Source organism: Amblyraja radiata, chromosome 4 (assembly GCF_010909765.2).
Source record: "Amblyraja radiata isolate CabotCenter1 chromosome 4, sAmbRad1.1.pri, whole genome shotgun sequence".
NCBI classification, from domain to species: domain Eukaryota; kingdom Metazoa; phylum Chordata; class Chondrichthyes; order Rajiformes; family Rajidae; genus Amblyraja; species Amblyraja radiata.
Genome location: NC_045959.1, coordinates 10,640,652 through 10,660,020, shown reverse-complemented (window position 1 = coordinate 10,660,020; position 19,369 = coordinate 10,640,652). Strand labels below are relative to the sequence as shown.

Here is a 19,369-nt window from a genome sequence, read left to right as displayed (position 1 = left end):
TATGTTCTCTCTACAGTCCTTCTGGCTGCACATTTTGGGGAAAGAAACCTTGGAGTCGTAAAAAGAAGATCCTGTGGCAGCTTGGCACGTTAGTAGGAGCTCCAGTAGGAATAGCACTCATTGCAGGAATTGCCATTCCAGCCATGATAATTGGGATTCCTGTATATGTGGGCCGCAAGGTACTATATGTTGATGTTTAAAATGCTTTAATACATGTTAATTTAGAAAACGTATACTTAATGGCAAATGTATTTTCCTATTGGCAATGGTTGCATTGACGCTGATACAAAATGTTTTGTACAAATTACATGGAACCCTTGCAGTATTAAGAAATACTTAAAATTTCTCTCATTTTTGCACAGTGAGCGAGATTTACATTGTTCCATTTTCAGCCAATCTCGTACTTTTGACTGCAAGAAAAGTAGCACTGCTAGCAGTTCAGAATTATTGTAACGCAAGTATTTGCCATGACACAATTATTTATATAGCCGTTTAAAAATATTCAAAGCTCATTCTGAATTGGAATCAAAAATAAATTCCTTGATAAATTAGATCTCGGAATGTTATTGTGCTCAGCTACCGCAGTGAGGAGCATATACACAGGTATTTGTAGGTCTTGCCTTTAGATTGCATAAAAGAGTGCCACACAAACATTGTGGTGATTCATTTAGCATGTTGGATCTCCAAAAAACTTTAACTGTATTTTGCAAGCATTTATGTGGACTAGTCTATTTCTACATGCATGTACAATTGGCCTCAACAAATCGTCTCCTGTCAGCATGGATCCCTATCCACGATCCCTTGAGAACTTGCCCCTGAATGGCTTGATGCTATTCACAACAGGAAATGCACTCTTGAGGGAGAATTGAACTTTATTGAAGTTGAAGTGCTTATGGTGTAGGCTTTGGGATTGTAAACGCCTAACATTGCTTACACAGTGATTTACAGGGCACACACATCCACTGTATAAATTGCAAGCTGGATAGTTATTTTAATTTATTCATCTTTTAGGATTGCCAGCAAGTAGTGCTGGTCTTGCTATTTCAACCTGCCCTTGCAACGAGTGGCTTGCCAAGCCATTTCAGAGGATATAAGAATCAGCCATATTGTAGTTGGGCTTGTAGTTGCACATAGGCCAGATCGGAGAGAATAGCAGATTTCTTCTATAAAGCATGCATGTCAGCAAGTCTTGACAGCCTGATAGTTTTGTGTTCATTACTACAACTTTTTGAATTCCAAATAAATTGCAAAACTTTGTTGAAATTTGAACTTTGTTCTTTGGAATGTTATTCCAGGCTTAGATAATTTAACTGCTATATCACCACTACAGTTGCTGATGACATTTGACCACAATTGGCAGTAAGTGCATACGAATGAAAAAATGTAATTGTTTTTGAAACCAAGGTTCCGCTTTAAGGCTCCAGGGGGAAATGATACATTTGTGGTGGTGTACTTATGATGGAGTTGACGATCATTAGTCCACAGATATGTAGGAGGAGACTACCCTGTCTGCGAATTGATTGAGGGCTTGATAAAAATGGCTGCTCATAATAAATGAGAAATGTTCCATTGGGTAATGTGGATTGTTTTGAAGGAGTTTGGTATTGGGCCAGAAAATAGCAGGGGCATGATCAACACCATTTTAAAAGCTTTTAAAAAAATATTTAAAAGCTTTGAAACTATCCTATTTCATATGTACAACCCTTGCTGTTAATCAGTTGTTGCTTACCTTCCCATGTTAGAAAATTCTTCCAAGAAGAAATACAATACTGTAGATGTTGGAACTTCATTAAAATATTGGAAATACTTTGGTCAGGCAGCAGTGGTGAATAAAGGAATATTGTAGAAACAAGGAAAATTGTGCACCATTTGGCAGTGACCTTTATATTATTGGTTTTCATAACTTGGTTAATCTCGCTCATGTTTTCCCAACAAATTCTAAACCACCTTTCAAATTTAAGTTTAATAGAAATAAAAACACTTTACAGGTCTTCCCCAGGTTTACAACAGGGCCCTGTTCCTGTAACCTGTTTGTTACCCAATCTGCCAGCCTTGTAAACACTTGTTCATACATATGGGTCTGTACATAAGTCGGGCGTTCTTAACCCAGAGAGGACCGATCTAAGGTTTATGCAGGACATTGTAATTAGAAGTGAGATCTGTATTGTAACATTGCTGAAGCCAAAACATTGGCCAGCACCCACATCTCCACTCACTGTACCCTGAATTTACAAGGAAATGTCCTGATGTTCACTTACACATTATTTTCAGTATTGCTTTATATTGATTTATTAAAGGACTAACTTTTGGCTTTCTGAACACAATGTTTATTCTACACTGAGAGTGTAGAAAACATATCAGCAGTGAAAACTGTCATAAATGGTTTTTTTCTGTGACTGAAGTGGCTTTAATTTTTGGAAAGGAAGCGTAGCATTGACAACAACAATGCTGCTGGAGTTCAGCGGGTCAGGCTGCATCTGTGGTGGAAATTGACAGATGATGATTTGAGTCGGCCCTTCAGACTGATTGCACATTTTAACATTGATAATAAATTTGGGGAACAAATATCATTGTTACCTCTGAAAAATAAACCTTTGCAGTGGGAAAGGGAAGAAAAATCAGTAAATGGATGCTGGCAGTTGTGGAACTTTATGCAATATCCATTGGTTTTAGCCCTAGTTTAATATTATGTATGCTGCTATGCTTTCTGATTTATTTCTTCTGCAACATGTATTTTACCCCACATGTTTCTGCTCAAATGGAATTAGCGTCATGCAGCATGGAAGCAGACCCTTCAGTCAAACTCCACCATGCGGACAAAAAAGTCCCATCTGAGCTAGTTCCATTTGCCCACATTTGGCCCATATCCTTCTCCACTGTAGACACAGAATGCTGAAGTAACTCAGCGGGACAGGCAGCATCTCTGGAGAGAAGCAGTGTAGAAAAAGAAACTCCTTAGGCCCCCTTTAAATCTTTCTTCACTCACCTTATACCCTATGCTCTCTAGTTGTTGATTCTGTTAACCTAGGAAAAAAATTGTATTCAATTTATCTGTTCCTTTCATGGATTTTATACAGTTCTATGGGATTATTCCTTGGAGCACAGGAGACTGAGAAGTAAAGTCCTAGCCTTCACATCCTCCCCATAGCTCAAAGTCCTCGAGTCCTGGCAGCATCGTCATAAATCTTCTCTGCACCCTATCCACCTTAATGGCATATTTCATATAGCAGGGTGACCAAAACTGAACACAATATGTCAAGTGCAACCTCACCAGAGTCTGGTACAATTGTAATGTCATAACCTCTATACTCAATTCCCGACTGATGAAGGCCAGTGTGCCAATGACCAGTTGTTTTATACAATAACCCATACTTGTTGTAAAGTGTTGTGAACACCGATCAGTAGTAGAGAATAATAGAACCTAAGTTGCCACAACAGTGATACATTTGTTGTGAAAGCAGCTGTGGTCATTTGGTTACCTAGCATACACTTAATTAAAATGGAAAATTTGTTCAGTGTAACATGGTAATAAAACTTAATATTTCACCTTGTAAAACCAATCCAACCAGTTGATACATTTTCCATGTTGTGAATTATAAGATGATTTTGCAAGGCAGGCACAAGTCCTCAAATTGAATCGAGACTCTCCCCTGATTCTCAGTCTGAATAAGGGTCTCTACCCAAAATGTCACCAATTCCTTCACTCCAGAGATGCTGCCTGTTCCGCAGAGCTACTCCAGCTATTTTGTGCCTATCTTCCTGTAAATGGCGATGTTCACTGATTGTATCAGAGCAGATAAAACCTCCAGTAAAATAAAGTTGACTTTTCTATTGGATAATTTAATAGAATGTGCCATGTGTTATAGAGCCTTTGTGGAGGGAACTTGTTTTTATTTACTTTGTTAGAACCAAAGTTGTGTTATTCCTTTGGAATTGAATTTAAAAATTGACCATAAGTCTTTGTTAATCAAGTAGAATCCCTTCATACAAATCATTGATGTACTTTGTAAATAGCTGCGGTCCCAGCACCGAGCCTTGCTGTACCCCACTAGTCACTGGCTGCCATTCTGAAAGAGACCCGATAATCCCTACTCTTTCTATCCATGTCAGCACTCTACCCCCAATACCATGTGCCCTAATTTTGCCCACTAATCTCCTATGTGGAACCTTATCAAATGATTTCTGTAAGTCTAGGTACACTACATTCACTGGCTCTCCCTTGTCCATTTTCCTAGTTACATCCTCAACAAATTCCAGAAGATTAGTCAAGCATGATTTCAACTTCGTAAATCCATGCTGACTCGGACCGATCCTGTTACTGCTATCCAAATGTGCCGCTATTTCATCTTTTATAATTGACTCCAGCATCTTCCCCACCACCGATGTCAGGCTAACTAGTCTATAATTCCCTCTCCTGCCTTTCTTAAAAAGTGGGATAACATTAGCTACCCTCCAATCCAGAGGAACTGATCTTGAATCTATAGAACATTGGAAAATGATCACCATTGCATCCACGATTTCTAGAGCCACTTCCTTAAGTACCCTGGAATGCAGACCATCAGGCCCTGCGATTTATCAGCCATCAGCCTACCCACCATTTCCTGCCTAATGTGGATTTCCTTCCGTTCCTCCGTCACCCAGATCCTCTGGCCACTACTATATCAGGAAGATTGTTTGTGTCCTCCTTAGTGAAGACTGATCCAAAGTACCTCTTCAACTCATCTGCTATATCCTTGTTCCCCATAATAAATTCACTTTTTTCAGTCTTCAAGGGTCCAACTTTGGTCTTAACTAATTTTTTTCCTCTTCTGGCCATCTATTTTTGTGGCTAACCAGTGGTTTGCATCTTGCAGTGTAGCCTCTGCATTTCTATTCATGAAGTCTTCTGGTCATTGACAAATCCACACCTGATACATGAAGAGTGTTTCTGATCTGTTGGACAGGCGTTTGGGGATTTTTCTTAATTATAGAGAGAATTCTTCTGTCATCAGCTGTGGAGGTCTTCCTTGGTCTGCCAGTCCCTTTGTGATTAGTAAGCTCACCAGTGCTCTCTTTCTTCTCAATTATGTTCCAAACAGTTGATTTTGGTAAGCCTAAGGTTTGGCTGATGTCTCTAACAGTTTTATTATTGTTTCTCGGTCTCATAATGGCTTATTTGACTTTCATTGGCCCAACTTTGGTCCTCATGTTGATAAACAGCAATACAAGTTTCCAAAAGTGATGGAAAGACTGGAGGAAAGACTAGGTGCTGAGAACTCTCTTATACCTGCATTAAGGAGGCATTTAAACACACCTGAGCAATTACATACACCTGTGAAGCCATGTGTCCCAAACATTATGGTGCCCTGAAATGGGGGGGACTATGTATAAACACAGCTGTAATTTCTACACAGTAAAACCAAAATGTATAAAAATGACCTTTAATAAAATCTGACAATGTGCACTTTAACCACATGTGTTTTTTTCTATTACAAATCTCAAATTGTGGAGTACCGAGGCAAATAAATAAATGATGGGTCTTTGTCCCAAACATTATGGAGGGCACTGTATAATACATGCATTTAAGAATCATTTTGTGTTGTAATATACACCAAGGTATTTCGTAATAAACAAATGAATAGGGAAGTCCCTTTTTTCCCCACTTCCTCCTCCTTCTGGGAATATGATTAATAAGAAAAGGATTCTGACACACCTGTTTAAAGTTTCTATTCTTTGTTCCAGATACATAATCGCTATGAAGGAAAAGACATTTCAAAGCACAAGCGGAACTTGGCAATCACTGGAGGAGTAACATTGTCAGTCATTGTTTCACCTGTTGTTGCTGCAGTAACTGTAGGTAAGGAAACAATCAGACTTATAACGTCACAGATTTCCATTCAATCATTGGATAAAAGCTGGGATTGTAGCTGCGATTGCAACTTGTAAATGTATTATCCTGTACAATGTAAGAGCACAGACAATAGAAAAATACAGTGCAGCATTTTAGACATTAAATTGGCCAGATTGCCAGTGCCATTCTTGCATTCTGACCTTCCTGCATTGATTTTTGTTGAGCAAGTAGAAGTGAACGTTTTTGCATTCGATTTGATTCAGATTTTAGTATTTTTATTTTTAAAAGTAATCTTTGTTTTACTATTGATATTTTATATCTGACAGCATTCAAACTATCTGATTGTCATTTTAACAGAAAGGATATTGCTTGGGAAATTTTTCATTGAGCTAGAATTAGATGGAGGTCAAGAAATGCTCAGCATGAGATCCCATTGAGGCCCAGTTATCCGAGTGTGTAAGGAAAGTGCATGCACCATCTATAGTTCCAGCGAGAGGGCTTGGAGGATTATATGCTGTATGTGACGGCTGATGGAGTGGAAAGTGAGGACAAGGAGGAACTCTGTCCTTGTTACGAATGGGGGGAAGTGGAGCAAGAGCGGAGCTGTGGGATATCAAGGAGACCCTAGTGAGAGCCTCATCTATAATTGAAGGGGGGAACGAACCCCTGTTTCCTAAAGAGTGAGGATGTCCTGGTGTGGAACATCTCACCCTGGGCGCAGATGCGGCGTGGACGGAGGAATTGGGAGTAGGGGATGGAGTCTTTACAGGAAGCAGGGTGGGAAGAAGTGTAGTCAAGATAGCTAGGGGAATCAGTAGGTTTATAGTAGATGTCGGTCAATAGCCTGTTTCCTGTGATGGAGGCAGTGAGATCTAGAAACGGTGAAGTTGATGAAGTCAGTGAGTTCTGCATGGATGCAGGAGGTAGCACCAATGTAGCAGAGGTAGAGTTCAGGGATGGGCCAGTGTACGCCTGGAACAGGGATTGTTCGAACTACCCTACAAAGTGGCAGGCATAGCTCGGGCGCATGCAAGTTCCTTGGATTTGGAGGAAGTGGGAGGAGTCGAAGAAGAAGTTGTTGAGGGTAAGGAACAGCTCTGCTAGGCGGAGGAGAGTATTGGTTGACAAAAATTGGCTGGTTTAATTTCTTTCCTTTGCATATATCAAGATGGGATGCTTTGACAGAGTTGTGATCTTGTATTAATGCAGTTTGTTTTTTTTCCTTTACCCATAGCATTGAAATTTATTATTGCACAAAGCACAGTCTAGCCAGTTTAGTCATGGGTTGTTTTCAACTCTTTTATTGTAATGCCATTATATCATTCACCCTTTATTCAGAACATTGAGAAATGGCGCATTAGAAGAAATTGATTGGATTGTGGTGCAAAAGATTCTTATAATTGGATATTATCTCATTTTTCTTCTGTTCTGTGTATTGAATGTAACTGCTTTGGCTTCATTGTGGAGCTTGAGCATAATGCATTTCACTCATCCAAATTATTTTCTTCATGGAATTCAATTCACAGCAGTGACTTGTAATGCACTAGCACCTTAAGTAGCTGTCCTTCCATTAGTTCCTCTTTATCATACATTGGGGTGAAGCAGCAATTCACTTGCACTTCCCATTTATTCTATTACTTTCAGTGTTTGCATCGTGGTGAGAGGTTAGCGGGAGAAATGGGTGTGGGGTGGGGGCTGGAGAAAGAAATTGTGTATGAGGAGAGTGGTTGGTATTATTTGAAATGATGAAATGTTCATACTATTGGATCGTTAGTTACCCAAGTGGAATAGAAACATGGAAATTAGGTGCAGGAGTAGGCCATTCGGCCCTTCGAGCCTGCACCTCCATTCAATATGATCATGGCTGATCATCCAACTCAGTATCCCGTACCTGCCTTCTCTCCATACCCTCTGATCCCCTTAGCTACAAGGGCCACATCTAACTCCCTCTTAAATATAGCCAATGAACTGGCCTCAACTACCCTCTGTGGCAGAGAGTTCCAGAGATTCACCATTCTCTGTGTGAAAAAAGTCTTTCTCATCTCGGTTTTAAAGGATTTCCCCCTTATCCTTAAGCTGTGACCCCTTGTCCTGGACTTCCCCAACATCGGGAACAATCTTCCTGCATCTAGCCTGTCCAACCCCTTAAGAATTTTGTGAGTTTCTATAAGATCCCCTCTCAATCTCCTAAATTCTAGAGAGTATAAACCAAGTCTATCCAGTCTTTCTTCATAAGACAGTCCTGACATCCCAGGAATCAGTCTGGTGAACCTTCTCTGCACTGTATGCAATACTCCAGGTGTGGTCTCATCAAGACCCTGTACAACTGCAGTAGAACCTCCCTGCTCCTATACTCAAATCCTTTTGCTATCCTTTTCCCCAATACAAGGTTGTGTAACTGGGGACATTCTCTGATGCCAAATTGCTTTTCCAATTCATAAGCAAATGAAGCAGCCCACACTTGCAGACAGCGAGACCAGGCAACATTAAGGCATGGTCAATAAGTAACAATTCTACCTCAAAAGTGACGGGTAGTCATTATCTCCAATAAGAGTAAATCTAACTACCTGTCCTTGGCATTCAGTGGTACTACCATCACTGTGTCTCCCACCAATATCCTGATGAATTATCATTGACCAGAAACTCAACTGGATCGACTGCATATATATTGCAGTCCCAGCAGGAGGTGGCCATATCCTTTAGTAAATGAATCGCCTCTCAACACCCCACAGCCTTTCCACCATCAACAAGGACAAGAGAGGAGTGTGGTGGAATATTCTCCATCTGCCTGGATGAGTGTAGTGGCAACACTCAAGAACCTCAATACTATCCAGGACAAAGCAATCCACCTTATTGGCATTCCGTTTAGTCACGCCACCATTGGCACATGGTGGTGGCTGTAGCAATACCATCTACAACAGGACTGTAGTTACTTGCTCAGGCTATTTTGACAGCACTGCTGTGACCCATGATCTTTATTTCCAAGGAGAACCAGGGTAGCAGCAGCATGGGGTTGCTGTCTCATCACTGTGGTTCAACTCTGCCCTGGATGATTACGTCATCTACATCCAAGCAGCTGTGTTCAATAAGAACAGGAAAAAAAACATGTTGCTAACATATGAGTAAAATGCAATGTGACATTTTCATATTGTGCCTATTTCAACTGTGGAAATAACCAGCTCAATGCAATAATAGATTTATGCCCTGAAAATATGGGTTGTCGGAAAGCATTCTTAGCTATGTTACGGCAATGTACTGAAGTTCTAAGTATTAAATATGGTCAGAACACCCAATATGGTAGATCAGGAGGCTAAAACTGGCGAACAGATTTTTTTCCAGTTTTATTGCTTTGTTGAATAAATTATCGTTGAAATCTGGCAGTCTGCATTTTGAGTTCATGTCTTTGGCTATCTGCCTTGCACTGACACTCAAATTCATTCCATGCAACTGTCAATTATCTTTTATAATTGACACTTATTAGAAATGAATGTTGAACTCAAGGATGTTTTCGGCGAAGTGTTAGAAATCCTATTACTATTTTCGTTTTCTGATAGAAAATTGTATAAATTTGAGCATAATCTGGATGTATTTAGGAAAATGGCAAATAAAATTGAGAACATTTATTAATAAACCTGCACTAAGGGAATAGACCAGATATAACACAAGATGGTTAGTGAAGAATTAGTGTTCATACGATCATTTGGTTCACCGGTAGGAAATAGCAGCTTACCCAGGTGGAGCTGGTACTTTAAGGTGATTTAAGGTTGTCAGCCTTGCTTGAATTTACCAAAGACTGGCGTTAGATTCTTTTTATCGCTAGCATCACATTTCAAATGAACAGTGTGAATCAATGGAGTGTAGCACATTAATATCCTGCAGCAAACTCTTGTGGATATTCTATGTTCTGCCTTTTAAATGGCTTTCTTTTTTATTTTCTATCTTAACAGGAATTGGAGTGCCCATTATGTTGGCATATGTATACGGAGTGGTTCCTATCTCCCTCTGCCGCAGTGGCGGCTGTGGTGTTTCTGCTGGCACAGGAAAGGGTGTGCGAATAGAATTCGATGATGAAAATGATAATGTTGGCAGAGGAAATACAGCATTGGGTAAGCACATGTTTTATCCGTCGCCAGGTTCCCTGCTACCTTCAGTATGTTTAATGACTATTTAAAACATATACATTTTCATCGCTGAAGTTAGTTGACAACATCTTAAAACTGTTGTGTTCTCAGCAATCATGTTTCTGCATATCAGCTATTGTGTTATTTAAAAAGAAAAAGATCGCAGACCTGTGGAATAATTTATTTTGTGCTACATTATCTGCAGATTTACAATTTTATTTTCGGTAATACATGATTCTTTGAATGTTGTGCAGGATGCAAGTGTATTCAACAAATGTAGACATTTAAAAATATAATGGATTATTAAGCAAATGTATTAGGAAGCTCTATTAGAGGCTTTATGTGTTATATCTATCCAAAGTGTTATCTGCTTTCAAGTGAAATAAACCGTTTGTTTTGTGTGCATCTAGATACCACTTTTGTAGTTGAAGCTCGCAATAACCCCAGCATTGGAGAGGGAAGTGTCGGAGGCTTAACAGGCAGTTTGAGTGCCAGTGGCAGTCACATGGACAGAATAGGTGTCATACGAGACAACTTGAGTGAAACAGCCAGCACAATGGCACTAGCTGGAGCCAGTATCACCGGCAGTCTCTCTGGGAGTGCCATGGTCAACTGTTTCAATAGGTAAGTCCTGGAAATTAGTTTTCATTGCAGCTTTTTTTTTAAACAAATACTTAATAATGAAAACTAACTTGGAGTTAACAACAGTTCCGTGCAAGGCAAGAGAAGATGACTGCATGCAAATGCAGAGATCCAGCTGTTGACTAGAAACATACAATGTTATGGTATTGGAATAGGTCACCTGGTTGCTGCCATTACTGTGAGCCACACAATCAGATCCCATGCTTTCTCTTAAACCCCATGCCTTTAATGTTCCTACTTTTCCAAATGATTTAATTTCTGTGCTCTTTCAGCAGTGATTTTGCGATTGTCATGTATTCAGATTCTGCTGGGGAATTGTTTAACCATTTGCAGTACTAGCTTTAATATTAACTACATAATCTTGATTCTGTCACAGTACCTCTTAACCTCCCCAGTGGCAGTGTAAAACATGGCGGCTGTTGCTCACTCTTCCTTCATTGCAGCTCTATTAATAGAAAAACGATGCGACTTTTACATAGAAACATAGAAAATAGGTGCGGGAAGAGGCCATTCGGCCCTTCGAGCCAGCACCGCCATTCATTGTGATCATGGCTGATCGTCCCCTATCAATAACCCGTGCCTGCCTTCTTCCCATATCCCTTGACTCCACTAACCCCTAGAGCTCTATCTAACTCTCTCTTAAATCCATCCAGTGACTTGGCCTCCACTGCCCTCTGTGGCAGGGAATTCCATAAATTCACAACTCTCTGGGTGAAAAAGTTTTTTCTCACCTCAGGCTTAAATGACCTCCCCTTTATTCTAAGACTGTGGCCCCTGGTTCTGGACTCGCCCAACATTGGGAACATTTTTCCTGCATCTAGCTTGTCCAGTCCTTTTATAATTTTATATGTTTCTATAAGATTCCCCCCTCATCCTTCCAAACTCCAGTGAATACAAGCCTAGTCTTTTCAGTCTTTCCTCATATGACAGTCCCTCCATCCCAGGGATCAATCTATGAAAGATGTAAATACATAAGTGTGAAATTCATAAGTACTCAAATATGTTTTTTATTCATAATAAATGATTGAGACATCATTTTGTTAAAATTACTTTCTATGTTTTGTTATTTTATCTTTAATTTTATTTTAATCCAATTTATTGTAGATTAGAAGTGCAAGCAGATATCCAGAAGGAACAATATAGTCTCAGTGGCGAGTCTGGCACAGTCAGTATTGGAACCATCAGTGATAATGCCAGCACGAGGGCCATGGCAGGATCCATTATCAATTCCTACTACCCACAGGACAGGTCTGTTATATTGCTGACATTTTTAATGCATTGAAAAAATTAACTTGCTTTTTAATGAATTAAAAAACAACATGTTAGGCATTAGTTAACTCTAACTTAAAGTTAGTTATCTTTAACTGAGACATTAGTTGAAACTGTATCTTAAGTACATTTTAAGGTATTTAAAATGTACTTAAACTATTATTGATTTTTTGAATTGTTAAGTCACTGGAAAAATCCAGTAGATTAATAAAAATCTTATTTATAAAAAGAAGTCTGGGGATTTTCCATCTTCCATTTGGCTTCTATGCAGTTAGTTGTCTAATAGTGCATTGCGGTTCACCATACTAATGCAGAAAAGAAACATGAAAGACCATGAAATCATATGCTGCTGCTTTGGGCCTCAAATCCTGTCAGTGTTCTAAACCCTAAATAAGTACCTTTATAAAGTACTACGGTAATGCAGGATTTTTGGTGGCTAAATTGTACTAAATGTTTTGCATGTGTCCAGTGGCAGCTTACAATTCTTGGTACAATATCAGCACTTTTGTCTGTGAAATTTGATTAGAAATTACTTTTCTGTCTTCTGTCTGTAAAATCAATGCAAGTTGCATCACAATTCCACATGGTACGGCCAGCTGTGGTCTTGCACATACTGACATTTACAAAATACCCATGAGTTTAATCCTTAAATTGCTGAACTTTTGCACTTTACTAATGGTGGAGGTAATAAAACATGTAAGGCATCTAAAAAAGGGTCCATAATCTTAAGAAAATCAAAGACAGGTTTTGCATCTTTGGGCAGGTGGAATGAACACATGAATATAGCTCTAGACATTCAAATTCTATTGCATGGCATTTCCTTTTCATTGGACCATCTTTCCTCCCACTGCTAATGTCGGTTTCAATTTAATAGTTGGCCCACTTTACTCTTTTCACTGATACTTTTCCAGAGTGGAGAAGTGTGTCTTTATAATCTCTTAGTGTATAAAAACATGAAAGGAATAAATTGGGTAAACGCACAGTCTCTTGAAGACTTCACAGTCTCTCGAGAAGGGGAATCGAGAACCATAGGTTTAAGGTGAAGGGGGAAAAAATGTATAGGAGTCTGAGGTAACCTTTTTCACACAGAGGGCGTGGGTGTATGGAAGGAGTTGTGGCAGGAACTATCGCACTGTTTAAGAAGCAATTAGACCGGTACATGATAGGACAGGTTTGGAGGGATATGGGCTAACCGCAGGCAGGTGGGACTAGTGTAGATGGGATATATATGTTGGTCAGGGTGGGCAAGTTGGGCTGAGGGGCCTGTTTCCACACACTATGACTCTGATATTTTTGTAAATACAGAACTCGTCCACTGCATGACCAACCTGATGGTATTTAGATTTTGAGCTAGTAGAATGCATCTCGCCACTCTGAACAATCCAGGGTACTTCTATTTGATGCACAGTAACTGGGATGGAAAGTGTACCTGTTCATTTGGCCCTCTGATTATGTCAAGTATAGACATCATAGTGAAATCTTCCTTCTAAATGCCTGTTAGGAAGGAATCATTCTGTTTGGATTAAAAATGCACAGAATAAAGATTTCCTCCATTGAAAGCACCAGATTTGGTCTTTTCAATGGGCGTACCTGGATCATTTCCGAGTGTCCTAATATCTTCATTGGTTTAAAAGGTCTGTTACAAAGAGGATTAATTATGCTTGAGTGTAGGTCGTGCTTTGCAAGATACATAATTATAAATGGGTAATTGTAATAAACATGTCTCAAACTGTGCATAAATTATGTATTTTAATGATTTCATTTGTTCACAAGAGAGCATACATCTCCTATCCTGCTGCCAGCTTTTTTATTCATGGGATATGGATTGTTACTGGCAAGATCAGCAATAGTTGGCCATGCCAAATTGTCCTTTAAGTTGGCAGCATCTTTGTACCCCTGACGTTCTCATGATCCCCTGACACAAAGAAATCCAAGATCCTGCATCAGTGACAATAAAATGCAGTACAGCATTCCTGTTCAAACTGTTACTAGTTGTAAGACCAACATTTATATGAACCTTCATATGAATGAATGCCTGCAGTTTGATTGTTGAATATTTAATATCCATAATGGTTGAACTACAATTAGGTTTAGCGTTTTAATTGTATTACTAAGTAAACTTAATTTTATTTCTCTCCTATTAGAGATGGAAATAGTCTGGAGGTGCAAGTTGATATTGAATCCAAGCCCGCAAAGTTTCGGCACAATAGTGGAAGCAGTAGTGTGGATGACAGCAGTCGTAATGTAGCCACTTTAACCTCGGCCCCTCTTCCAGATAACCGAAGCAATGCTTCCAAATGGTCCAAAGAAACAACGACTAAAAAATGCAAAGGAAAATTGCAGAAAAAAGGCAGTATGAAGATAAATGAAACTCGGGAAGAAATGGATGCACAGTTATTAGAACAGAGAAGCACTAATTCAAGTGAATTTGATTCTCCGTCACTTAGTGACAGTATTCCATCGGTAGCAGACTCTCACTCCAGCCATTTCTCAGAATTTAGTGGATCGGATATGGAGAGCATGAAAACGTCTTGCAGCCATGGTTCCAGTGACTATCACAGTCGGTTTTCAGCAGTCAGTCCCCTACCAGAGGTGGAGAACGATCGCCTGGAGACATGTCCATCACAATGTAGCCATCTTGCATCTGTTGCAACTGGACCGAGTTCTGCAGAAGTTTTGCAGCTGAGCTTCATCGCGGAGGAGAATGGTGCTGCAACTTCAGTGCCAAATAATGCCAATGAGGAAACAGAAAATGCAACTAATAATAATCAGCAGCAACAGAACAATGCAATTCATACGGAAATTTAACCTTTCAGTGCTGCAGTTTGTATCATTAATGTCATTAATCAGTTCTGCTAACAGTTGTTATATACCGATGAAAACTAATAACATGAGGGCTGAAACTGGTGATTACCCAGCAAGATCATGGAATTTGAAGGTCAAAGTATAGTTGTCGGGGTTAAATGTTAGATCTGCTTACCAGTTGTCCAGTTCAATTTTTAAAGGCTGGGAGAACAGGCAGCAGAATGTTTTGAAATGCATTTATTGGACAATAAGTGATGGTCTATTTTTCTGCCATGTGCTAAGAATATGTAACTGAACTTGGAGAAATCCCAAAATGCAAGCAGAAATCAGCTGACAGACATATTAAAAAAAACTGCATTCTTGACTGTGGTTATTCTCTAATTGAAGATCGACCCATTCTCCTTCACTGTTTCCTGGTGCCTTTGGAAAAGACTGTTTCAAACCTGCTTTATTTGAGGATATATTTATACTTCTCAAAAAATACTTGGTGACTACATTATACCACGCAAGAATACTAACAAAATGGATGAAAATTGTGTATAATGAATGAATTATCTTAAGATATAACCGTATATTAGCCTACCAAAGACAGTACTCAGGCTTTAGAAAATTTTGCGTAACCATTTGTTTTGACAAAGTATTCATAGCAGATGACTGCTGCTAGTGCAGTTTGTCACAGATTGAAAGCACAGTGCAGAATTTGCACATTGCTTCGAAGCATTAAAGAGAGGTAAAGACTATGGCCTTTTATCCCCCTTATGGACCGAGACAGACACTAATAAAACTCACAAAGGCTATCCTCGGCCTAAAAGGTGCACTGTTGAACTTCACTTAAATGCAAAATTGAGTTATTCCAACATGTTTTGCGCATTAAGCAGTGTGTATTTGGTTTATGTTGCCATGTTGATAATGCTTGAAATTTTATCCTTATGAACGGAAGAATAAAAAAAATTAACAAGTTGCAATCTTTTTAATTTTCTTTAAGCTTTAGAACACTAGTGCCAGTTCCAATGTGTTGCCTATGCTTGGTTTGGCATTTATATATTTACAAGCTGGTTTGCCTAACAGGGTGACTGTAAGAAGCGTATCTTAAAAATAAATATAATAAAATCCTTCACTTTGAGTATTCTTATAGTCTGCAAACATTTGAAATATTAAATGCATTTTTTTTTAAAGAATATTCTAACTAAGTGCCATCCACTGGCTCAGTAACATACTTCATGCATACAGACTGGGAAGATGCCAGGGTTGTATGAACAAAGGAAATGTATGTTTGATGGTGGTAACTGAATTAGAGAAAGGAAGGCCTGTCAGTGTTACAGCATTGGTTATTTTGGGATCCCTGGTGGGAATATAGCGCCAGTCATCTGATTGGGATAAGAACTGACTTTTCCTATCAAGTTACTTGGTCTAATTTGAAAAGCAAATGATTGTAGACTGACAGCATAGTCTGACCAGTGCAGCTACACCAGGTTGCAAAAGACAAGGAATAAAGTATGATCTTTCTAAAATTAGTTTGAATTTGGAGTTCAGACTTTTAACCAGCCAGTCCTTGAGTGCCAGCCAACAAACTATCAGATAAGTCTTCAACTGGAAGTGGTTACTTCAATAGGTGTCAATTGGTAATCTCTGCTGAGAAATGTACTTGGAATTTGGGTGGGGTTGCAAGACTGAGTCACCTTTGCATGAGTAGTTTAGCAGAGTGCAGCTCAGCTGCAAGACAAATAGGGTTATCATAGGGGATTTTAACTTTCCCAATATAGACTAGGACTGTCATAGTGCAAAGGGCGTTTGTCAAATGTGTTCAAGAAACTATCTGGCAATTTTAGAGGGCCCTACAAGGGAGAGGGCAAAGCTTGATCTACTCTTAGGAAATTAAGAAAGGCAAGTTTAGTTTGGAGATACAACGTGGATACAGGTCATTCGGCCCACCGAGTCTGCACCAACCAGCAATCCCCACACACTTACACTATCGGCCCACCGAGTCTGCACCAACCAGCAATCCCCACACACTTACACTATCGGCCCACCGAGTCTGCACCAACCAGCAATCCCCACACACTTACACCATCGGCCCACCGAGTCTGCACCAACCAGCAATCCCCACACACTTACACTATCGGCCCACCGAGTCTGCACCAACCAGAAATCCCCACACACTTACACTATCTTACCCACCGAGTCTGCACCAACCAGAAATCCCCACACACTTACACTATCTTACCCACCGAGTCTGCACCAACCAGCAATCCCCACACACTTACACTATCTTACCCACATACGGGACAATTTACAATTTTACCAAATCAATTAACCTAACAACCTGTACATCATTGCAGTGGGAGGAAACTAAAGATATTGGAGAAAATCCACGCAGGTCATGGGGAGAATGTACAAACTATGTACAGGCAAGCACCTGTAGTTAGGATCAAATCTGCATCTTTGGCGCTGTAAGGCAGCAACTCTACTGTTGTGCCATGCTACCGCAAGTAACTGAAAGACCTGTGGATGAGCCTTTTGGGTCCAATGACCACAGCTCTAGTGGTTTTAAAATAGTTGTGGATAAAGGCAGGGTGGGCCCACGTTAAAATTCAGAATGGGGCAAGGCCAACTTTGAATGTATTATCCCTTTGAATCACTAGACACAGGTGAGATGCCGGAAGACTGTTGGATAGCTAATAGTGCTTTTTTTTAAGAAGGGCTGCAAAGGAATGCTGAGGAACTATAAACCGGTGACCCTGTCTTCTGTGATAGACAAGGTACCGGACAGAATTCTGAGGGATAAGATGTATATGCATTTGGATAGACAGGCGCTGATTAGAGATAGTATAGTTATGAGAGACGGTGTCTTACGAATCTGTATTTTTGAAGAAATAACCAAAAAGATTGATGAGGGCAAAGCTGTAGACATTGTCTATATGGACTTCAGCAAGGCATTTAATGGAGTAGGATCTTGATCAGCTGGGCAAGTGGAGAAGCAGGATCTTGATCAACTGGGCAAGTGGGTGGAGATATGGATGATGGAGTCAAATGGTGACAAGTGCAAAGTGTTGCAATTTGGGAAGTAAAACCAGGGCAGGCCCTTCACAGTGAATAGCAGGGCCCTACAGAGTTGTTGAACAGAGGGATCTAGGAGTCCATGTACATAGTTCCCTAAAAATTACATCATATGTAGATAAGGTGGTCAAGAGGCTTTTGGTGCATAGTCCTTCATCAGTCAAAGTATTGAGTATAGTGGGATGTTCTGTTGCAGTTGTACAAGACATTTATGAGGCTGCACTTAGATTATTATTCAGTTTTGGGTTGCCCTGCTACAGGAAGGATGTAAGCTGGGCAGAGTGCAGAGAGGATGTACGAGGACATTGCCAGGATTTGAAGGCCTGAGATATAGGGGGAGATTTGGCAAGCTAGGACTTTATTCCTTGGAGCGCTGGGGGCTGTGGGGTGAGCTTATAGGTGTATACGATCATGTGGGGAATAGATAGGGTGAATGCACTGTCTTTTTACCCAGAGTTGGGCAATTGGGAATCAAGAACTAGAAACATGGGTTTAAGGTGAGGGGGGAATGATTTAATAGGAACCTGGAGGGGGCATTTTTTTCACACAGAATGGTGGGTATATGGAACGAACTGCCAGAGGAAGATGTTGAGGCAGGTACCATAATAACATTTATAAGACATTTGGACAGGTACGTGGATAGGAAAGGTTTAGAGGTAAGGTAGAAACAAAATGCAGGAGTAACTCAGCGGGTGAGGCAGCATCTCCGGAGAGAAGGAATGGGTGACGTTTCAGGTCTTCAGACTAGTTTAGAGGGATCTGGGCCTAATGCAGGCAGAGTAGGTATCTCGGTTGGCATGGGCAAATTGGGCCAAAGTGCTTGTTTCCGTGCTCTATATCCTGAATGGAGCTTCTACAGAGTGCAAACACTAAATTAGTGAGTATGGCATTAAAATGTTGAGGGATATGAGGTGCTACTTCAGCCAGAAAATATTTATATTCCATCTGGTACTTGGTGTAAGCAGGGATGTTTTCTTTAAAGATTATGAAAGAATGAAAGGTAGATTGTAGCAGTAGCATAATTTATCTTTAAATAATCTGAAACAAAGTGGACGCAAACCTAAAGTGGACATAAACCTAAAATATGAATGCAATAGACAATAGGTGCAGGAGTAGGCCATTTGGCCTTTCAAGCCAGCACAGCCATTCAATGTGATCATGGCTGATCACATTGATGCATGCATCAAAATTTGATAGATGGCAGAGTAATTATGTTGTACCTGCAAGATTAGAAAGATTAAGATTAGAAAAATCCCACAGAATAGCATTTTCAGAAAGGCAGCACCTTGAAAAATATTGACTTGGGAAATATTGATGTGGGGCTTGTTGGGCTGATGGCAAAGATGAAGACGTTACAATGCACCAGGGAAGGTGACAATTAACCTGGGCATTGTTTCAGAAGCCGTCACAATCATCATGTTCAGTGGAAGCCTGGATTTGGGTAGATGGATGTGACTGAGTTGAGCAAGCGTATGGGAATCCAAACACAGTTTCTGGTTAATGTTATTGAAGCATATGAAGCAGAGGTTACTGAGAAACGTTTGATAATTAAGTAATAATATTATTGGATCGCTAAGGTGGTTTTACTGTTTTGCTCAATATATTGGGTATGGCAATAACAGATGAACAAATGTATCTAAATGTT

General features: G+C 39.9%; 1 protein-coding gene across 2 annotated transcripts in view; it reads left to right on the top strand.

The window, feature by feature from the left end:
• Positions 1-15,781, top strand: part of rnf19a (ring finger protein 19A, RBR E3 ubiquitin protein ligase) — a 62,705-nt gene extending 46,924 nt beyond the window's left edge. For both annotated transcript variants that reach the window (XM_033018940.1, XM_033018941.1), the window contains exons 5-10: positions 17-179; positions 5,722-5,836; positions 9,778-9,936; positions 10,362-10,575; positions 11,698-11,841; positions 14,007-15,781. In XM_033018940.1, the coding sequence (XP_032874831.1) occupies positions 17-179; positions 5,722-5,836; positions 9,778-9,936; positions 10,362-10,575; positions 11,698-11,841; positions 14,007-14,670 (1,459 nt within the window). In that variant the 3' untranslated portion in view covers positions 14,671-15,781. The remainder of the gene's footprint in view (positions 1-16; positions 180-5,721; positions 5,837-9,777; positions 9,937-10,361; positions 10,576-11,697; positions 11,842-14,006) is intronic.
• Positions 15,782-19,369: the final 3,588 nt, after the last annotated feature.